General features: G+C 40.0%; 1 protein-coding gene across 1 annotated transcript in view; it reads left to right on the top strand.

The window, feature by feature from the left end:
* Positions 1 to 21544, top strand: part of tenm4 (teneurin transmembrane protein 4) — a 217006-nt gene that overhangs the window by 169043 nt on the left and 26419 nt on the right. Inside the window, exons 19-26 of the mRNA XM_046074291.1 lie at positions 3237 to 3356; positions 6829 to 7090; positions 8461 to 8728; positions 8817 to 8960; positions 11407 to 11656; positions 12045 to 12065; positions 15326 to 15558; positions 16366 to 16520. Of these exons, the coding sequence (XP_045930247.1) occupies positions 3237 to 3356; positions 6829 to 7090; positions 8461 to 8728; positions 8817 to 8960; positions 11407 to 11656; positions 12045 to 12065; positions 15326 to 15558; positions 16366 to 16520 (1453 nt within the window). The remainder of the gene's footprint in view (positions 1 to 3236; positions 3357 to 6828; positions 7091 to 8460; positions 8729 to 8816; positions 8961 to 11406; positions 11657 to 12044; positions 12066 to 15325; positions 15559 to 16365; positions 16521 to 21544) is intronic.

A 21544-nucleotide genomic window follows, 5' to 3' on the forward strand; every position in this document is an offset into this window, starting at 1 on the left:
TCACTCAGTTTGCAGTTAGAAAAAAACAAAAAAATGTCATCAAACTCTTGAACTTTATGTGGTAGTGTCAGCTGATACTTGAGAAAAGCACTTGTAATACACTTTGTGACATTTTCCCTCATTTTTCTGGCTTTCAAGAACCACTCAACATTTTACAGTTCTTCACTGGACAGAGGAAGAGGCGAAGAGGGTTGAGTAACACTCTTGTCTCTCTCACAAGAAGATGCAGCCATAAATAAGTAAAATCAAGAATTCAGAGATGAGCTGCAAGATTGGAGACCTCGGCTCACCTAAAAATATCAGTGATAATCTATTATTCATGCTTGGTATTCATTCCCCACCCACTGACAGATATGAGTGGCTATGACAGGGGGCTCTAGGCTTCAGATGAGCCTTACAGGCACGGTCTCGGTATCTTCCTGATATGCCTTCCCTGGTCACCTGATCTTCTCTTTATTGATCCATTAACCACTTCCTCATGCTAGTAGACATGTTGGACTGTTATTTCTGATGTTTCCCAACACAAAAAGCTGCAAAGGTGCCACTGAATAAAGCATCTGCCACTGCATAAAATGTCTCGACTCTCCACCATGACATAGAATACCAGAGACTGCCAAAGCCCAGCAGTGGATGCTGACTAGAATAGTAAACAGGGACTTTGTCCATGGAACAATTTGGGCAAAGATTGATAGCTGGCTTATAATAGCAAGGGAGAAGCCATTCGCTTCATTTACAGGCTTGCGCTTTTATTACTTTATTCATAACTCTTTTATTAGCATTAGGCCATTAGTGTCAGAAAAAACCTCTTGTTTGTTTTGTTGTCAGTGTGCTATATCCCTTTTAGCAGCATTATATATTTGGAGAGCTAAAGATTTTCATCAATGTCTCATCATTTTGCACTCTTCACTGTGCTTGGTAACATACAGGCAGGCAAAGAGAGGGCTGCAGTGACATGCTTACAGCAGGTTTACCCTGTAATCAAGTAATTTGCGTGGGTAATGATGTTTTTGTTGCTTCTGTGGTGATGGTACCATTTATTATCCTCGCTCACTGAAAGTTCACTATACTTAAGTCTGCCATGCTGTTTTTTGTTTTGTCTGAGCAATTGAGTTTCCTCACAATTACACTGGTATGGGGGGGGTGGGGGGGAGGGGGGGTATTTTATAGCAAAACTATCACTGTGTGATAGCAGTATGTCTTTGATGGTTATTTTTTATTTTTATTTTTTTTACCAAAGGTGTTTCATTCTCATTAGTAGTCATTTGTTTTCCAAATTTACTCACTCACCTCAGCTGAAACTGGCAGTTGATGGTAAATTGATATAACAGTAGAATTGCTCATGAAACACTGCTGCAATTATCTGTAAGTATTACTGGGCCTCCACATTTCCCAAAAACATATCTAACAGCAAAATGAGTCGCAGTGCTTTATGCATTAACATAGTTTACATGACATCAATGGCAAAATCGACCCAAAGACTCAACCAGACTAAGTCTTGTTATCTGTCATACTCCATCTTTAAAGAGCATTAAGAACATAAACCAGAGATGATTTCTTGCTGAGTCCAGGGGATTCAACTGTTTATTTTTCACAACATGTCCTCGCTTTGTCCTCTGTGGATGATGTATGATAAACTTGAGGTTGGAGATATTGTGAAGTCCCTTTTGACTTTGTGAATCCTCTTGGACTAGTAAAATCTCATACGGAGGGGAGGTTTCTGCAGCGAGTGCTTCACGCTTCCTTTGCTGCTCTTTCTTTCTGTTGTATTTGATGTCAATATTTAAATCATTTGTCTTGACAGCGAGGAATCATCTCTGCATGTGGTTCACAGAAGCAGGAAGGAGATAGTTACACTTTAACAGCTCCATCTGAAGGAAATGTGGATGATTGCTTCTTCAAACAAGACTCTAAAATAAACTGTCAGCATGAATGATCAATCGTAGACAGCCAGGCCAGTGGTGGGTTAACTTGAGTAGTAATTCTATGTAAATGCATCCAGATAGATCTTTGGGAATGAGCCTAAGGATTCAGAACAGTATCTCCTTGCTTGTTTACAGTGCAGTGGTGGACAACCAAGGTCTTCTGAAGGGGACCCGGCCTAATTAACATAGAACTAGGTTCCTGGGGACCAGGATAGTGTGGGGTGAATGATCTTGCCTCTGGTAAGGACATGTTGAGGGCAGCTACTAACACACTTGTGTTAATTGTTTCCAGTACGTGGCAGTGTTTAAGACCCAAATGTATTCAAAATAGCCATGGTCTAATGAAAAATTGGCACTAAGGCATTTGTTAGGGGATTTTTTTTGCAAACGACTACAGAAACAATGGCTGACCATGAGTTGGGCTTGCTAATGACGAGGGCAGAACTCGACGAGGGAGACGTGATACAGCAAGGTCTCAACTCATCAGTTCAGTAAGATTAGGGGGTGAATTTGGATGACTTCCCACTATTGATTGGTGGGGACTGATGATCAGATCTAATTTATGCAGCTTCTGGAGACCTGATGTCAGTCTGAAAATCTGTCGAGGTCTTGATAACCAGCCAAGCAAGTCGTGCAATCTGCAGTCCTATTATTTCTCTCTCTTGTATTCTGTAATGGAAAAGATAAATCCTTCTTTTTAATTAGAGCAAAAACAAAGTAAAGCTTCCTTATCTCATTATCCTTCCATTCTGGATAGAAAAACCCTTAGAGACGTCCTAGGAGGTGTTAGGGTGTTCAGTATCTGGCTATTTGCTTTTATTGTGTACAGTATTTCCTTTCATAACTCCGATACACTGTATATATTTTCCACGTTATTGTTCTTGGTAAATATCTGTTGCTTGAAGTGAAAAATGCGATGTTATTGTGTACATTGGGTTACCTGTAGCTACACCTGTACAATCCAGTGTTATCCAATATCCTGCTTTGACACAGTTTTGTTGACACAAAAGTCAGAGAGCAGTTGATTCATCTCTATAGTAATTTGTGACTTTCTGGGGATTGTATATTATACAGAATTTTAGCAAAATTTGAAATGTGTGTCTATCAATCCCCATTTGCAGACATGAAGTGCACACACTACATTAGAAACACAACAATGTAATGCAGTCCAATTCCACCACTAATTTACAGATTTACTGCTGGAGTATTGTTTTTGTATTTGTACTGGTGTTCCTGTATGTACCTGTACCTAAAGGTTTGGTCAAAACGTATTCTGTCATTGTAACTGTGTTGGTCTTTCTCACTCCCTTGCAGCCATGCTTGTGTCATTCGCGGACAAGTAGTGACCTCGGATGGAACACCGCTTGTTGGAGTCAACATCAGTTTCATCAACAACCCGTCCTATGGTTACACAATCACTAGGCAGGATGGAAGGTAAGAGCCCTCTTCTTTATATTGTCACACACAGACACATTAAAACAAGGGATGCAATACAAATGTCACTAACCCCTACCTAAATATGCTGTACAGAGATGTGACAATGAGATTTATATTACTGTCAAATAGTGTTGTTTAGCTGGGCTGAATTCTAATGATGGATGAAAAAAACACAGTTGCCACTGCAAACTGTGCTGCCATTGATCTGCTTCATGCTTTCATTTGGTCCAATTTTGGAGTTCTCGGCTCAATTCCCAGAGAAATCAAACAAAGCCCTTCTGGTACACTCATAAGTTATGCTTCAGTAGCAGCGGGGAGGGGAAAGAATAAAATATGCCAATTCAAAGCAGCTCACTGGGGCTATGAAACATTGTGCAGATGGACATTATTTATTTGACAATGGAAGATTTAGAGAATTAAGTGAGACATTAAGAAGTGAGACAAGTTTAGGCCACAGACCTGCAATTAATTTGCTTTGCAAATTTTTGTCTCCTCTCTTGTTGTAAATTACATTACATTAATTCATTTAGCCGACGCTTTTGATCCAAAGCGACTTACAATTGCCATATATGTCAGAGGTTGCACGCCTCTGGAGCAACTAGTGGTTATGTGTCTTGCTTAGCCACACATTGGTGGATGTGTCACAGTGGGAGTTGAACCTGGGTCTCTCATACCAAAGCCATGCGTCTTATCCACTGCACCATCACCTCCCCATAAGTATTATTGTAGCCTAATAATACTTTTTTTGTTACAATTCCACATATCTTCTGCATTTATGGACAAGGTTTCCTTCTCTGGCTTCTTCTTGTTTCATTACAGTGCCACTAGAACCCGTTTGGAGAAAGATAAATTGTTCTGTGTTGAAGAGTTTGAATAAAATAAAAATTCTCTGTTTGTCTTTCTTTGAGTGACTCTATGCCAGCTGCTTTGGCACCCGCAAAGTTTCTCAGAGAAATTCAGACAAAAACCTCAGGCTGGTTTCACTGCGTTTCTTGTTATTGAAAGAGAAGGACTTGAGAGAAAAACGTTGGGTAATATTGTCTCTGTAACTTCGGTTCTTTTCTGAATATGGTCTTTGGATCAGATTGCTCACACATCCAGTACACACTCACAACTTCCAATCCCTCTATATCTGTCATAGTAGTCAGTGTTAGTAAAGCCTTGTGACAAACCAAGCCCCTCTATCACAGCACAGCATGAATTGGCATTTGCTCTCCAAGCCCCACTTCCTCCCTACACTTTTATCAACTGACACTCCAAAGGCCCACATCTTTGCCAACGGATTGATCTTGATCATTCTTGCTTCCATCTTCTTCTCAGTCTGCTCTTTTTCCTAGTTTTACAAAAATCTCTCATCTTCACCTTCCTCACTTATTTCATCTGCTCTTCATCCCTTCACGCTCTTCCTACTCCAATCTCCCACTGCCCTAAAGCCTTTCCTTTCTAGGTACTATGCTTTCACTTATTTCATGTACTTTCCTTGAGCCCAGGTCTCATGTCCTTTCCACTGCACTGGCTTCCCTCATCTCTATCCTTTTCCCATTAATGTGTGTCCCATTTCTCTCATGCATCACTCCATTTTTCCTTCGCAAAGCTCTATACTCTTTTCTACCTTCCAGCATATGTGTAAACACTGCTCCATCTCCCAGGTTCCCCTGTAAACATGCCTAGTCTCCTGCAACTCCTCTGCAATCACTGTAAACTGGCTCAGTGCAGCGTGAAATCAGAAATGCACCTGTTCAGCCACTTAGAAATGGGAAAGCTGTCTCAACTTATTTTTATGATGTGTTCTTTATTGTCCAAGGGCGTAGTTTTTCAAATTACCTTTTCCATTATCTTGAAAAGTTTTCTGGCCTAAACAAAAGAGGTTACAGCTGTGTAGCCATTTTCTGAGTATTGAGACATGCTTGTTCGCTTTTATGCTTTTTAAAAATGAGTAAAATGCTGATGTGGATTCCAGCATACTACATTATTAAGTGCTTGCGATGATCTCTATAGGAACCATGAAATATGTGGGAAATCCAGTGTTAAAATTCCTATTATTTTTCCTGTATACACACGGCACCTAGTGGCACACCTACTACTTAAGCACCCAGTTGTTATTCATTCTTAACTTTTTCATTCATTCAAACTTTTTGCCATGTCCTTGGCACTTTAACATCAAGTAGATGCTGTCCAGTTCACTACAAGTATAAATTGGCTGAGAAATGATTGCGTATAATTTGTACTAGGCATGCCAAGATCATTGGCAGGGTTAACACTTTAAGCCTGATGCATTCCCTAAGGGATCAAGCAAGCAAGGCTGTTGTAGGTAGCTTAATAAGTTTTGTCACACGGCTTAAGGCTATTGTCATGATTGATAACAGACAGTGAATCTCTTCATTGATTGGCCACACTGCCCATGGGTACCTGTCCAGAAGTGTTTTGAGCATGCATATCCTGTGCCTGCCAGGTGTCATGCAGACTGGCCGGCTGCAGCTGTATGGCTACTGATGCATCACGGCAGCACACGGATACCACTATCACAGCTCCATCACCTCTGCAGCCACCATACTGCTGGACAAACTTACTCCTCACACCCAGCCAAGGGCAAAACACCAAGGGCAGAACAAACCTTTATCGCTACAGCTAATCAGATATATACTCTCAAGGGAGGTTAGACTGAGCAGATTCTTTATATAGTAGCTGAAACCAAGAGGGAGGTTACCTGGTTTGGAGGCTACTATTTGGACCTGCTTCCCTACCTGTAATTTGGAAAAGATGCTTCCCGTATGAGGATGAGGCTCTGTCCCAAGGGCCTGTGGGTGACCATGTGCTAATTGGCTCTTAAAGAGAAGTGACAAGAGCTGCAGAAGTCCAGCGCAGGTGCAGGCATGCTGTTGTCACCATGCAGCAGTTAGAGATGATGAAATCGCCAGTGTGCAGCCTGTCTACTGAGACCCACTCAGGCCAGACCAGAGGCAGAGGCCCGTAAATGCAGCAGAAGATGGGATTGCATTGCATGGCTTTTAGACTGATGTTGGAGTAGACAGCCTTCATCTAAGGGGTCGATAGACAAGTGGTGGCTGCCTCCATCCTGCAGCACAAATCTCTCTCTCTCTCTCTCTCCCCCCCCCCCCCTCCCTCCCTCTCACCCATATAAATGTGAGCACAGGAACAGTGCGTTATACATGCATGGGGATGAAACATGCCTGCACTTTAAAGCATGCATCTACTATTTTCCATTCTTCAAATGACAACTACAGATTATGGTATTAATTAAGAGCAAGAGCTTCTAATAGTACAATTAATCACCCTATTGTTTTTTCAGCCTATGTGGGCCTGAAGAATAGTAAACACTATCCTTTATTAACAGTCTTCATTTATTAAAACATGAATTTATTATTGTTTGATCTGTTATACCAACACTTTATTGGAATCTATATGTGATTCAACATTCATCCTCTCGTTGTGAACGTCTGTGTTGCAGTTTTGACTTGGTGACCAATGGAGGCGTAGCTGTAGCCCTGCACTTTGAGCGTGCGCCATTCATCACCCAGGAGCACACTCTCTGGTTGCCATGGGGACGCTTCTTCGTCATGGATACCATCGTCATGCGGCATGAGGAAAATGACATCCCTAGCTGTGACCTCAGCAGCTTCACCAGGCCCAGCCCTGTGGTGTCCCCTGCTCCGCTCACTGCATTCGCTGGCTCTTGCTCTGAAAGGCGAACCGTTGTACCTGAAATCCAGGTGACTACTCTGCACCCCACCCTCTTCACTGCACTGCAGGTTGTGATCTACATGGGTGTCTCCTCCAAATGAATCATGCCACATGTCTGGGAGAGACTCTAAAGACTTTTCATCAAGTACAAGTGTAATAGTAACTCTGGCTCATGGCAGTGCTGTGATTGTATCTCTCTAGTGTAATTGGTCTGCAGAACTTGGGCGATTTACAGTGTGCATTGTCTCACTGCAGAGTGATGATTACCTCACACACAGAAAACAGCCTGGACATTTTAAATTTCTCCTGAGTTGTAGTCTCCCAACTTAAGCATGGTAACACTGGAAAGTATTTGCTTTCATGACATCTATATATTTTGATGTCTTTCTACATGTGCATGTATCTTGTTGGAGCACATCCTTACATGGGCCTGTGTGTGCAGGTGAAAGTGTGGCTAATGTATGACTAGCAGACATTTGTGTGCCCTTCTGTAATTACTTTGTCTCCCACTTTGCTTCATAAGATTTATGGCATTGGAATTTAGTATGCAGTCCTGTCTATTTATAGTAGTCTTGTCTTTGCTATTCCTTGAGCTGTAGAGTACCATATAGGGCCATCATCCAGTTTACACTTGTCCCTCCATAAAAGGGAATTCTGATCAATTAACCAGGCATAGCTACACTTTGTAAGTAATAAACAAAGAAGCACTTAATAAGTGACATGTCCTCTCAATTTTACTTGACTTTACTTTACAGTTTGTTCTGTACTGTGGAGGTGGTGGTCAACCAAACTAGTGGTGTCAATACAGACAGTGTTCAGTGTCTGAATGTTGACATGCTGTTTATCATCAAGAGGTTACAGGTCTGACCTCCGTGGAAAGTTCCTAAGGCCATGATGTTGTCTCTTACTAACCTAACTTTTATTACTTTATATACTGTCATTATCAGACTATGCAAGCTCTGAGCCCAAGGGCACTCTTTTGATGCCATTGTCATATAGATTGTAGGGAAGACTGTTGTCCTAATGAAGAAGGACTTGCTATTATTAAATCAATTATGAAAGATACTCTGTGGAGTACATAATAAAGAAATTCTTGATTGGATTCCCTATTACACATGAATATAATTGTCCTCTAAGCGATGTTTCTAATCGTCCCCTGGGTCCATATATTTGGCTGGAGGCAAGCCTGTGAAATATAACTGACAAAGGTTCTAGTGGTCATTGACTAAAGGAATGACAAATCCATAATCTGCGTGATTTACAGAGGCATGTTATTAATCCTACCTTAAACATACACTGAAGAAACTAGATTTTTAATCAGTTTAATATTTACAATAATTGCTACCTTAAGAATTTCTGTTTGCTTTCTGTCATTGATAAGCTTTGTTTTTGTCCATAGTCTTTACAGGAGGAAGTGCCTATACCAGGGACAGACATGAACCTTGGCTATTTAAGCAGTAGAACTCCAGGTTACAAGTCAATACTGCGGGTGTCCCTCACCCACTCCACAATCCCTTTCAACTTGATGAAGGTTCACCTAATGGTGGCAGTGGAAGGCAGGCTGTTCAGAAAGTGGTTTCCTGCAGCCCCAAACCTCTTGTATGACTTTGTGTGGGACAAGGCTGATGTCTATAGCCAGAAGGTCTATGGCTTGTCTGAAGCTTTTGGTTAGTGATTAAGTATATGTTGCATGTAATGCATATTTTGCTTTTGTATCCAAAACACATGTGGTTAATTCTTTACTTCCTTCCCTAGTATCTGTGGGATTTGAGTATGAGTCATGTCCAGACCTTATTTTATGGGAGAAACGGACTGCTGTTCTACAGGGCTACGAAACCACTGCCTCCAAACTGGGAGGATGGACTATAGACAAACACCATGCTTTAAATATCCAGAGTGGTGAGTCAACAAATAATCCTTTTTTTAATTCCTATTCTCAGCCACTCATTCACTAAAACGCCTACTCAAAAGATATTTTTAAACTGCAAGAAATCTTAATTTTAACACATTCTTTATGTTGAGTCTACACAGTAAGTAAAGTAAATATACTTGTGTGCAAGTGCAGTTGTATTTTTGTTTAGTTTTAGGTGTTTTGTAAGAATTGCCAGCAATTAAGACAACATCATGCAAATCACTACAGTACATTAATATCAGGATTGTAAAGACAATTAATTGATTTAATTTACATTGGAAATATCAATGGAAGCATCTCATTTAACTAGATATTTTTTTACTTGTTTTATTAAATTAAATCTCAGAAGGATTTAATATGGAAAAAGTTGTGGAGTAAGTCTTTAGTTTACCGCTCCTTACATTTTAATATCATTATAAATGTGCATATAAGCACTTCCATGTCTACCCAGTGCCCTAGATGAAGCTTTTAGTGAAACATTGAATTATCTTCCTTACCTATCAATTCAATAGTGTCATGCAGCCTCAGATAGACATGACTTTTGTATTTCCATTGTCCATTTTTAGGTGAGAGGGGTCAATTTTCTTATTGGCAACAAATTACTCTTGAAAGGCACAAGTAGGAATGAAGAGAGAAACTTTGTGCAGCACCTGTCACTAGCTAGGCTTCACAGTCTGTTTGTGTCTGGAAAGGCTCATCAGAGGAGATGAGGCATACTTCTATGAAAAGTGCTCAGGGAGGTGGCACTTTGATCTGTCACACTAAACCTGCAGAGTCTGAATGTGCTGTCAGAGGAGGGAGAGAGCTGCTTCTTGCCCCCTCACCACCTCCACTGCCAGTTTCATCCCCCGACCCCCACCACCCTTTTTGGCACCTCCATGTCTTGTTCATGCCCAGCATTTTTAGAATCATCCCTAATTTAATTGCTGTCAGTCTGCTACTCCCAGCAGCAGCAGCCCCTAAGATTAAATCACGTCCCAGGAAGGGGATGCTTGGCTGATCTTTTCTGATAGACCAAATGTTTTGCTGCTCAAAGAACTCAGGTCACAAAGTACCATCAGAAGCAGAAAAAATACAGGAGACAAGCAGATGCTGAATTTCAAATATGATTACATTGATTGGGCAGCAGGAACATCTTTACATTTACATATTTGAAAAATTACCAAAAAGTGGATTGGCAACACTAATGGTAACATAGTATGCATGTGTGTGTGGGTGCATGCCTGAAGGCCTGCATACAAACTATAGTCATTCGGCTGTGTTTTTGTTCATATGTAGAGCCGGTGTAGGTAGAAACGCGAGGACAATGCCATTTTTAATCGAGGAAAGTCTTCTTTTTTTTTTGGTGATTGTGCCTGTGTGGTAATTTTCCAGCTCCAAGAAATTCCACTTGTGCCAACAGCTTTTTGGTTCCCATTTTGGCGTGAAATTGTGCCTGTGTTTCCATCCGCTAAGACCACTCTCATTGCAAACATGGGCACAGAGAGCAATTTTCATGGCCTCAAATGGCAGAGGTGCACACACAGACGTATTGTTGCACGAAACATATTACACACACATCAAGCAGCATTGGTATCTTCTTTAATTAATTCGATTTTCTGACATGGAATTAAAAATTTTTATGCAGGAATGCTATTCTTTACAGATTCCAAGTTTATATACATCTTACTGGAAGTATAGGTGGCAGCATTCCTCTGTATAATCATATAAGAATTTCTGTTGTGTGAATAGGAGTAATTAGTGGTTAGCAAATGCAATAATGTGAACTGTATGAACAATTTGCAGAAGTGGGATTAATATACTGTACATGTAAACATACCTAAATATGACTAATTGGGTGCAAACATTGTAATCACTGTGGTAAAAAGTACAGTCATCTGTTACTAATAATGTTTTCACATTTCATATTTTAGTTATTAGTTGTATACTAACTGTATTAATATAATTTTATAAATATAATTATATAATTATGTAAAATAGGTTTGTGTACATCATTACACATGGACAAGATTTTAAGTGCTTTCTAAAATGTAAATTCATTTTGAAATGAGACATCATCTGCTATTGGCAACATATTTTGGATGATGTAGGTTCATTATTGGGCTGCTGTATAATAATGCCTCTCTAAGAAGTTTTTTCTTGGGAGAAGCTGGCCTAGATGCATTTCGTTGCTTATTAAAAAACACTCTGCTGCTTTCAAAGAAGATTTGAGAAGCTAATTTAACTGCAAACTGTTTAAGCCCACCTCTTGTTACCAAAATTGCAAAAATTATTCAGAAACAGTTGGCAAGACCTGTTTTTACTTACTCCCCTAGTCTGCACCTGCATTTTTGAATTCATCCAATTTCAGGAAAAAAAGAGTCCAGTCTTCAAACTCTGCTCAACGTAAACATGTTGCAGGTGTTACTTGTTTCTTTCCTGTGTCCTCATCAGGTATTCTTCATATGGGCAATGGGGAGAACGTCTTCATCTCCCAGCAGCCTCCTGTAATCGGCAGTGTAATGGGGAACGGGCGCAGGCGCAGCATCTCCTGCCCTAGCTGTAATGGCCTTGCTGATGGAAACAAGCTGCTGGCCCCTGTGGCTCTCGCCTGTGGCTCAGATGGAAGTCTGTATGTGGGTGACTTCAACTATGTGCGGAGGATTTTCACCACAGGGAATGTCACCAGCGTCCTGGAGCTCAGGTAACGGAGGAGTAGTCCACTAATGTTCACTCAGGACCATGAGCTCAGATGGGCTTGCACACAGGTCATAAACCACTGAGGTCGATTGAGATAGACAGAAATGCCCTAAAGACCCAGGATTGATGGTCCTGCCTCTCTCATCCACCTGTATCAGCTGGAGTTTGGGCCTGATATAGGCTGGATGTAACAGAAAATGTTCTAGGAAAAGATTCATTTCTTTGTTAATGTCAGCAAAAACAGGTTTGAGTACATAAGAAATCTAATGTTTTGTGATGCTTTTATTTCATTCTGTCCACTAACAACTGCTTTTTAATTATATCCACTAACAACTAACATTTCCTCTCCTTTCTTTTCATCTTATTTTCTGCTGCTTTTGGCAAACTGACAGAAATAAAGACTTCAGGCATAGGTAAGCAATATAGTATTTGCTTAAATTTATAAACAGTCCACATACTGTACTTGACGTCGAAGAGACCTTTTGAGCCCATTTCAGACATGTACTTGTAAGCAGCTACAAGATATATGTTAAGATACGAATGACTGCGGAAATTTCATCTTCATAAAGCTGCAGATTTAGTGGGCTGAGCTTATTAAATCTCTGGATTCAGTGCCATGGTCACTAGTGTGTTTGCATCTGTATGTGTGATTACAAAGAGATTGTTGGCTCAGTAGAGGCTGCACTTTATGCTTTTTAATGTATTTCTTGGCCCTAGCTGGTTGTAGAATTGGCGTATGTCAAAGAATTCTAACTTTTCAGAATGGGATTTAGAACATACATTGCATTGCCAGTTTATTACACCTTGCTACATCATCCAACACAACAACAACAACACAACCACAAAAGCCATCAATCCAACCATAAAATATAGGTAAACTGCACTGCATACTACTAGTTCAAAATAGATCACAGTATTAAATCAACACCTTTCTGACAGTGTCAATAGAATATGAATATTATAGGTTTCCTAAGGGTTTCTCATATGTAGCTAGCTGAGCCTAAAAATCGGCAACTCAATGAAAATTTTGTGTCGGTGGCTTAAGAGACAAAGACCTCATTTTCCTTGGCAGGTGGCAGTGACAGATATCCCTGTGTACTGTCCTAGATACCATGTCTCAGGCAAAGAGGTATTGATTGATTTTCTATCAGACAGTCATGACTTCAGCTGGGGAACGTGTAGTCAAACTGAGGATGAAAGGTGATGCTAGTCACTGTTTTCACGAATGACTACATTAACAAAATCACTCAGAAGTTCTGTTAAATAAGAATTTTTTTTCAGTCCTAATATATCAAATGTCTTTGTGCAAAATTTTATTATGCATACTGTATATACATTAACTTATACATCCCATACACATGATTGCTAGAGTAAAACTAAAGAAATGTCAAAGCTCTGTCCCTTTGGTCTCAGTACTCCAAAACACATTTGCATATTCAAAAGGATATTTATTCAGGAAAGCACAGCATGTGTCTGTATAAAATGGGTGGTTGCCTCCTGTTCATGTGTGAGCTAGCAATAGGACTTGGAGGTGGGTGATCTCACTACAATGTTCATTGACCCCCTGCTAAAGATGTCCCCATCTTCTCCAACCATGCTTCCTCCATTGCCGTGCCAGCATGCAGCAAAATCCAATTATCTTATACAAACTAGATGTTGTCAGTGAATATAGATGAGTACATGGCCAAAGCTCAAGGTCAGAGAATAACACCTCATAGTTTCAAACACTGTGGGGGACCAACACTGTTCTACATGCAACTGGGAGCTGATAAGGTATCAGCTGATTGCACATGGCAGATAAAATGCAAAGTAGAATCCAGTTATTGAGGCTTGCTACTGACCTACTCTTAAGACAGCAGTTGTTTTCTAAGCCAGTCTTTTGTACCTGGAATGTACTGTAGACCAACATATCAGTCAACTTGGTCAGTGGGCTGATTGTGACATGTGCGCCTGAGGTTTGCTGCAGTGTCCTGTCATCACTGATTCATTGAAGGTCAATTGTCATTTAAAATTATGTACTGAAGTTGACAATTCCACAGACCCACTGGTCTTTTTTGTTATATTATAAAAAAAGTATTAGCTTAGGCGCAGTCATGCTGACCATAAGCCCAAAAGAGCCCTCAAGGTTGTAGTTGAAATTCTGTCTTAATCCACTTTGAATGACACCCTGCTGACAGGTCTCTCCATAATGCTTATCAGGTCTGGCAGAACTGTGCTGTACCCTCCCTTGATAACTCTTTTTTAACGCTAACCACTACATTGCTAAACTGGTTACTAATTCCTTGTTTTGTCTGACCAACAGTCAAAGCCCAAATATGCTTAATTCACAAAGATTCAGTTCAGAACTGGGAACAGCAACTTACAACAGCATCATATTTGTAAAGCTGTAAAATTCTAAATGGTTAAATTATTTACCGGTTTAATAGATTAGCCACATTGTTGTTGATACATTTTCTGACATTAAATTATTCTGCTAGAACTAGCTGAAAGGGATCACTCAGCTATTTTTCACATGGGTGGCACCTGTAGAGAAAGGACCAATAATCCAAGTACCATTTGTGCAGTTTACTATATTTATGAGAGCACCAACAAGCCTGTCAAAATAAGATCAGTCCTGCCTACGGTCTCTACCATCCCGTAGTGCATGGTGGCATTGGGCTCAGGTGTTTTTAGTTCAAATCTGTCATGATTTCATTTTTCTGCTGAAGATCATGTGTTTAATAGAAGCAGGAGCAGATTTTTAATAGAAATAGTCCTCTCTGTCACTTCATTTGTTCTACTATGGATCCGTCAACAGTCATCTTTGATTTCCGTGTTTTCTGACACCTATTCTGTCTGGAGAATGTCAATACAATGCATGCGTCTCACCACAGCAGGATTGGTTATATTTGGTTCTATTGTCTGTCTCTCAGTTTGGGCAACCTCCTGTGGATATGAAGGATTACTTTGTTGACTTGGTTGGAAGTTAAATAGGATATTTTTCTGTGCTGGAATCTATGCCTGATGGATGCATAGTGTTTTTGGATTGCTGCTTCAACTATGCATTTTTCTTTCTGTAAAAAAGTTCCAAGGGAAACAGAAAACATTGCTGTTTGTACTTCTTCTAGCAATAACCAGGCTACAGCTGCTGTATAGGCACTGTGGTTTGATATTTATGTTTTCAGATGAGATCACAGAGATTTCTTGGGTCGGGTGGGGGAGTAATTAGGATTTCTGTTAAAGGGTCCATTGTACCCAATTGGTTGAGTCCCACTAGACCCTTGTTTCTCTTTGTCTTCATCACTCTGCATCCCCTTGAAATAAACTAGACATCTGTATCTATATCTAAACAATATTCTCACATATGTGTATGTGTATGTCACATATATTCAGACGAGTGGATTTTCCACTCTCTTTTGACAACAGGGATTTCTGACTAAGCTGACTGTATTGTAGATGAGTTCTAAGCTCCAACATTATGTCATGTTTAATCTCATTCTATTTTTCCACATTTAATCTCATTCTATTTTTCTTTTTCCATGTCCTTGGTTTAAACTGTAATTGTGCCCAATTGACTCTCTAAATGGCTTTTGAATCCATTTTAATTGTATTACACAATGTTTCTTATTGAAAGCACTGTAGCCCTTCCAGCTTTATTGACATGGGCTTATTCCTCTCTTTTCCCTTCTCTCAGCAACAGCCCTGCTCACAAGTACTACCTGGCCACCAGTCCAGTGAACAGTGCTGTCTACCTTTCGGACACCAGCAGCAGGAAGGTATTCAAGGTGAAATCCCTGAATGTTGTGAAAGATGTGGCCAAGAATCTGGAGCTGGTGGCGGGAACTGGTGACCAGTGTCTCCCATATGATGACACTCGCTGCGGGGATGGAGGAAAGGCAGTTGAGGCCACTCTCACTAACCCCAGAGGTATTGTATTGATGTTATTATAATCAATGTAGTGTGCTGATTCAAATCTGTTGAGGCCATTGTTTTCTATTTTCTTTTCAAGCAGACTAGATTGCTGGATAGTTGAAGAGGCTATATCAATACGCTTCAATTTATATGCATCAAATTCTCTTGTCTTAGCTTCATCATTAACTACGTACATGTAGCTCACTAGCTTCAGTTATTTTTTAATAAACTCTTTTTTATGGCTTGCTTTTTCTTGTTGCTTCGATATTTGGATGATGAATAAGTCATTAGATCACCTGCTTACTTTTTTAGACATTGGGAATCACATGTACTGAAGTAACACTCAAGTCCCACTGAAATATGCAACATGTATTGTGTAGTCCAGGTTTTGCGCTGAAAATAGAAAATCATAATGTGACTACTATGAACTACAGGTCAGTAGCTTTTGCATATTGTTTAACAGACCCTGAAGTAACAGAAAAATGTTGTGCATAGGTAAGGTTAGTATTCTCAGCTTCATTGTTGTTTGAGGTTGAGAGAGCAGGAACAAAAGAGACCACATTGATGAAATCTTTGTTGTAATTGAATCAATACATACAGTACTCTTCATCTGTTTTGATGTTTCTATTGGTCTCCATTATTGATTAAAAAATCAATCCTTGCATTAGTTTTAATTGCTGTGATTAGTCTTACATTTTAATTGCAGTGAATAGTGCTTAATTGTCTTTTAGTGGTGCTCTAGCCTCACATTAAGTTACAGATAAACAGAATAACTGATGGATATTTTCCTCTTCTGTCTATTGGGTGACTTTTTATCTGCAGGCATTACGGTGGATAAGTACGGTGTAATCTTCTTTGTGGATGGGACCATGATTCGTAGGATTGATCAGAATGGTATCATCTCCACTCTTCTGGGCTTCAATGACCTGACCTCTGCCCGACCTCTCAGCTGTGATGCTGTGATGGATATCTCTCAGGTACGACCTCTCTGACCTGGGCAGACAGCATGTGTCTTCCTGTCTCTCAACCTACACCAGTCTCCTTGACTGACCCAGGTCTCCGGGAAGCTTACAACCCTGTGTAAGCATCCATTTTAGAAGCGCCTATCCTGGATCTATTGGGCCTCGACCTAGTCGCAATAGTTCAGGTTCAGAACTTTATTAATTCATGAGAGGACATTGCTGACAGTATAATGTAGGGGGGAAAAAGTTAAAGTACCCTTGACAAGTAGGTAAGTTATTAACTTAATGACATACAGCTGAGCTAATTAATAGTATTCCGTTACTAATTTAGCTAACGTTACGCAACAGCCAAAAAACATGCTGTACAGGGGAGATGTTAGCTAGCGCTACATGTTACAGACTTTTATTAACGGACCCACTGTGACCTACACTGCACATTTACTACCAAACAAAAACTGCAAAAATTTTTCTCCCTGCTAACTTTCTCCCTCATGTTCTGCCACTCTCTCGCTCGGCCACACACACAGGATACACAAAATGCTAGCAAAGAGTTGAGTGTCATCATGCTCGCAGTGTGCGAGTTAAAATCATTACTTGCGCATTGATATTAATGATTGTGTAACATTTAAGTTGGGTGGTTATTCATTCCGCAGCGGTGGAGGGAACACTGGTCTCTTTGTTGTGTGTACGCAACAGACGGTCCGAGTGCTGCTCTTCTATAATCGATATTCTTCTACGTCCGCATCGCGATGAATCTAAGAATCGATTTTTTCTTTCACCCCTAATTATAAGGTTAACCAAGAGGCAGTTTGTGGTATATTTAAATTGTGTGTTTGTTGCATGTATTTTTTGCAAAAGCTGCCCCAAGCTGGGGTAAACTTCAGGAACTAGAATAGTCATAGCACCGGGCCATAAAGCCATGCTGAAACCAGAGGTGGCACTGTAGTCCTGGGAGTTTCCATGTTTGTCACACAGCACCAAGTGCAAAGGTCCTTTGACCTATAGCTGTAGGGGGATGAAGAGGATGACCCATAACCTCACTGGCTCTCATTTCAAGCACACATGTTCACTGAGGCACGCAAACGCATGTACACACACACATATGCACACACATGTACCAGACCGCTACACCAGATAGAACACAACCCCCAGGCAAGGACACTGCACTGAGGTCACATCACTCTCTAGCTCTGTGACCTCCCTTTGGAGATGACAAGACGGACGTTTTGCATACTCTAGCAGCCATTGTATGGCTGTTTAATCCTGACATTATAATTTTCAACCCAACTAGTTAGGGGAGACAAAAAGTAACTAATTTGTGCTCTCAATTTAATAATTTGTGCTCTTGAAATACTTAAATTGTGTTCTTGATTTAATAATCTGTGCCCATAAATTACTTCATTCATTGCTCTTGATTTAATAAGCTGTTGTTTTTCTCTACTATTTAATCAAGTCTGTAATGCATTAGATTAATACATCTTACTGATTATTTTTACATGTCACTGGATAAACCGTTTATTTATATTAATTATTTAATGCCTATAGCCATCACACAGCAGCAGGAAGAAAAAGAGCATCTCTAAATTAAGAATGGGCATTTTTATGCACGGTGGCACAGCAGTGTAACTTCATTAAATATTTATAATTATTTAGTAACCCATTCATGCGACAGGATCGGTCACAATCTAATAGTAAATTACATATACACACACACAGATTGCAAGTTTATTCAGTCATATCTTTTGAAATGAAGCAGCTGGGTGGATATTTTTATTTTACTCTTGGTAAAAGTCCAAACATTGTATATCACACAGTGCCAACATGTTCCACTAAGCAGTGCAATTAAACATGTTGACTGTGGCACTGAGAGCTCCGTATATATGTATCTTTTTGTGCATAAAACCAAATTACCTTCTACATACACCCAGAGGTACTGCTGTGCAATCTTACAGTGTTCAAGCCCCTCAGTAGCCACAGCTGATGGCTAGACCCTGCCGTAGATTAACGCACAGGATAGCCTTTCATGTCCAGGGGGCAGGATTGGTCAGATAAACATAAAAAAAGAAAAAGTAAATCACATTTGGTGCGTCCCATATATGATGATGTTATGGGGGAATGCCCTCAATCATTACAACAACAATAATAAAGTAAATTTTTAATTCTGAGATTCATTTATCTAAAAACATGCAGCCAAGACAAAAAATTTGTTTGCTCCACCAAACATCTTCTCCATCAACAGCAGCACTCAAAGGAAGCAGACTAGACTGTGATTGTAAATTAATCTGCATGCATCACATGCCTGGCGCTTTCCCACCACAACAATAGTAAACAATTTTTTTTACTGTTAGTAAAACAAAAAGTGAAATTAAATTTGTCAAAGATTTAGATGTGGAAACAGAAAAATGTGTTGATTCCAAGTTGTTGGAAAGCTGTGTGCTATTTTCAAGACGATATCAACTCACTTATGTCAGTTGTGTGTTATGTTCCACCTAAAGTTAATGTGGCTTTATCTGCCTGCAGGCTTCTGGATAACAGGTCTATGATGAGCTGAAAACTCTAATGATCTTAAGTAATGTTCAGTTGTTAAACGTTAAAGACTATTAATAAAGCTTTCATTAGCAGCCTACGTCTTTACAGGGGCATCACAATCACTGGCCAAGCTACTGATCCTGGGATGCTGACTAGCAGTGTTCACATTACTACTACTAGATTTGTAATTTAAAAAATCAGTAATATTTTAGGAAGTTTTACGATAAATTCCTTGAGTATTTAGCTGTTTTGAGGATTCTTTTTCACAGTGGTTATCTCTTGTTGCTTAGACTGTGGCTCTGTCGCTCATGTGCTGCTTTGAATTTGCACTCATCTAATTCATTTTTTTCATTTTGTTTTCTGAATCCAGAGTGAGGCAACAAAACTTGCGGGGTGCCTATTTCGCTCATGCAGTTACACTGGTAACAACTGTTCAACTGTGTGTGTAAAAGCCTCCTTAGCTGTGCATAAAAGAGCTTACCAGTCAATAGAGTAAGAGTGCATGCTGCACACAGCTTTCTTTCTGTATACTGTCAGCAAGCACTGAACTTCGGTATTAACAGTGTTAACATGCCATGTGTTATTTAACTGTTTGCTTTTTTGGAACACCTGTCTCCAACAGGGCTGGACATGCAACTCAGCATAATGTAATTTATTTTAATTTATGACAGATAGTAAGGTATCTGTTTTCACAACAATAACTATTCATATATATTATTATTTTTAAGCCATTATTTGTAACACAGGGTGCAATAAAAAAAAGATTTGCGGTGCTGAAGGCCTTCAGCAGCCACAGAGCTGGAGTCTATGCCATGTTCACTCACTGAGTGTCTGTAATGAATGTTGATTTAGAAGCTACCTGAGGGTGCTTTGTAATTTTGGAGAGGTCTCTGTGTGTGCAAGCCTTCACCAAATAAAGCTACACAAATTGTGCAGTTACATTACATTTACTCATTTAGCCGGCGCTTTTATCCAAAGCAACTTACAATTGCTATATATATATAATCTGCCGTAAATTAACAGAAGAAGAAGAAGACAATTTTCATAACTAACCCACATCATGTCCTGTGAACAATATTTACCCGGAAACCCATTGACGTCACCTAATGTTACCCCAACGTGGGACAAAAATGTGCATAAAGAGTATATTTATTTAAACCACAGAAACAATCAGATTAAGCATGCATGGTTATTAGGCACTAATATATGCCTGTTGAATGGATTATCATCCCTCTCAACCCGATTGAAAACTTGAGCTGGTTACATGAGGCATTTGTATTCTGACTGGGCTATTTTTACAATTATTAGTGTAATATTAAGGTCTGTGTAAAAGCAGCTAGTGTCCTTTGTGAGGGGGAAGCCTAGTTAATGATACAGCTGCTGTATATTATTTAATTAAGGGGTGGCTTTGTTTGGGCAGTGAGAGAGCAAGAAACAGAGCTTGAAAGTGGGTGTCTCATGCCGCAAACAATAGGCAATTAAATAGAGGCCACGAATGCAGTAATTCAAGAGCACAGATTATTAAATGGAAAGCACAAATGACTAATTCGAGGGCAGAATTTATAAAATTTGAGAGCGTGAATTAGTTGTTGTTTTTTCTCCATGACATCCTGGACTCCATTGTCTTGCCATACCTGCCAACAAATGCAATTATCTATTGTGTGTGTTATCTACAGTATCTATAATTGTTTTATTTTTACTCATGAAAAGAGCATTCTTGGGCTTTAATAATAAGATTTGATTGATGTCTACGTCCTGCTCCATGTGCACGCACTACTGTTTCTTGCCCCATCGTGTTTGTTATCGAGTATGACTAGCAAAAAGGTCCTGAGGGGGCTTCACATGCCAGTGAAGAGAAGATTTCTGTGTGTGTGAAATGATGTATTCAGCGGAGGGAGCAAAGCCTCCAGCTGCCCATTTCCAGCCCCTAGGGAACTCCATCCCCCTCCTGACCCGTGCTTGCTGCTGTCTTACCCCCCGCACACAAACATAAGCGCCTATAGATGCTCACCATCCCAGCTTCACAGCAGCGAGGACACAGGCAGACTGACTGCAGCTCCACAACGATGACAAATCACACAAGCACTGCCAGAGACACTCAGACAGTAAAAAGCATCCATTAAAAATTCATCCAGGGCACATAGCTTCCTACTTCAAACACTCCCCAACCCCTCACTTAGGACCAGAGTTTCTCTGGAGAAGGCTCATCACAGTGGTCATTACTTTTTCTGTACCTCACCTGTTCTAGGCAAAAAATAATATCAGATTTCTCTCTCTCTACTGATGAGGTCATTGTTATCTTGCCATGCCATCTGTGCAGTGAGCGTACTGCAGCAAAATTCACTCTTAATTTGATGTGCAGCTCTGTAACCTTTAACTTTTTTCATGCAAAAGGACGAGTTTGACCTTGTTCAAGAATGTATTAATTTGTTTATACCAAGGCCCCAGGTCCTTGCTGTTTGAGAAATCTGTTCCATTTTCTGTTTTAAGTCTTGAAACTGTTCTCTACA

This window comes from Micropterus dolomieu, linkage group LG17, assembly GCF_021292245.1.
Source record: "Micropterus dolomieu isolate WLL.071019.BEF.003 ecotype Adirondacks linkage group LG17, ASM2129224v1, whole genome shotgun sequence".
In the NCBI taxonomy this organism is placed as follows: domain Eukaryota; kingdom Metazoa; phylum Chordata; class Actinopteri; order Centrarchiformes; family Centrarchidae; genus Micropterus; species Micropterus dolomieu.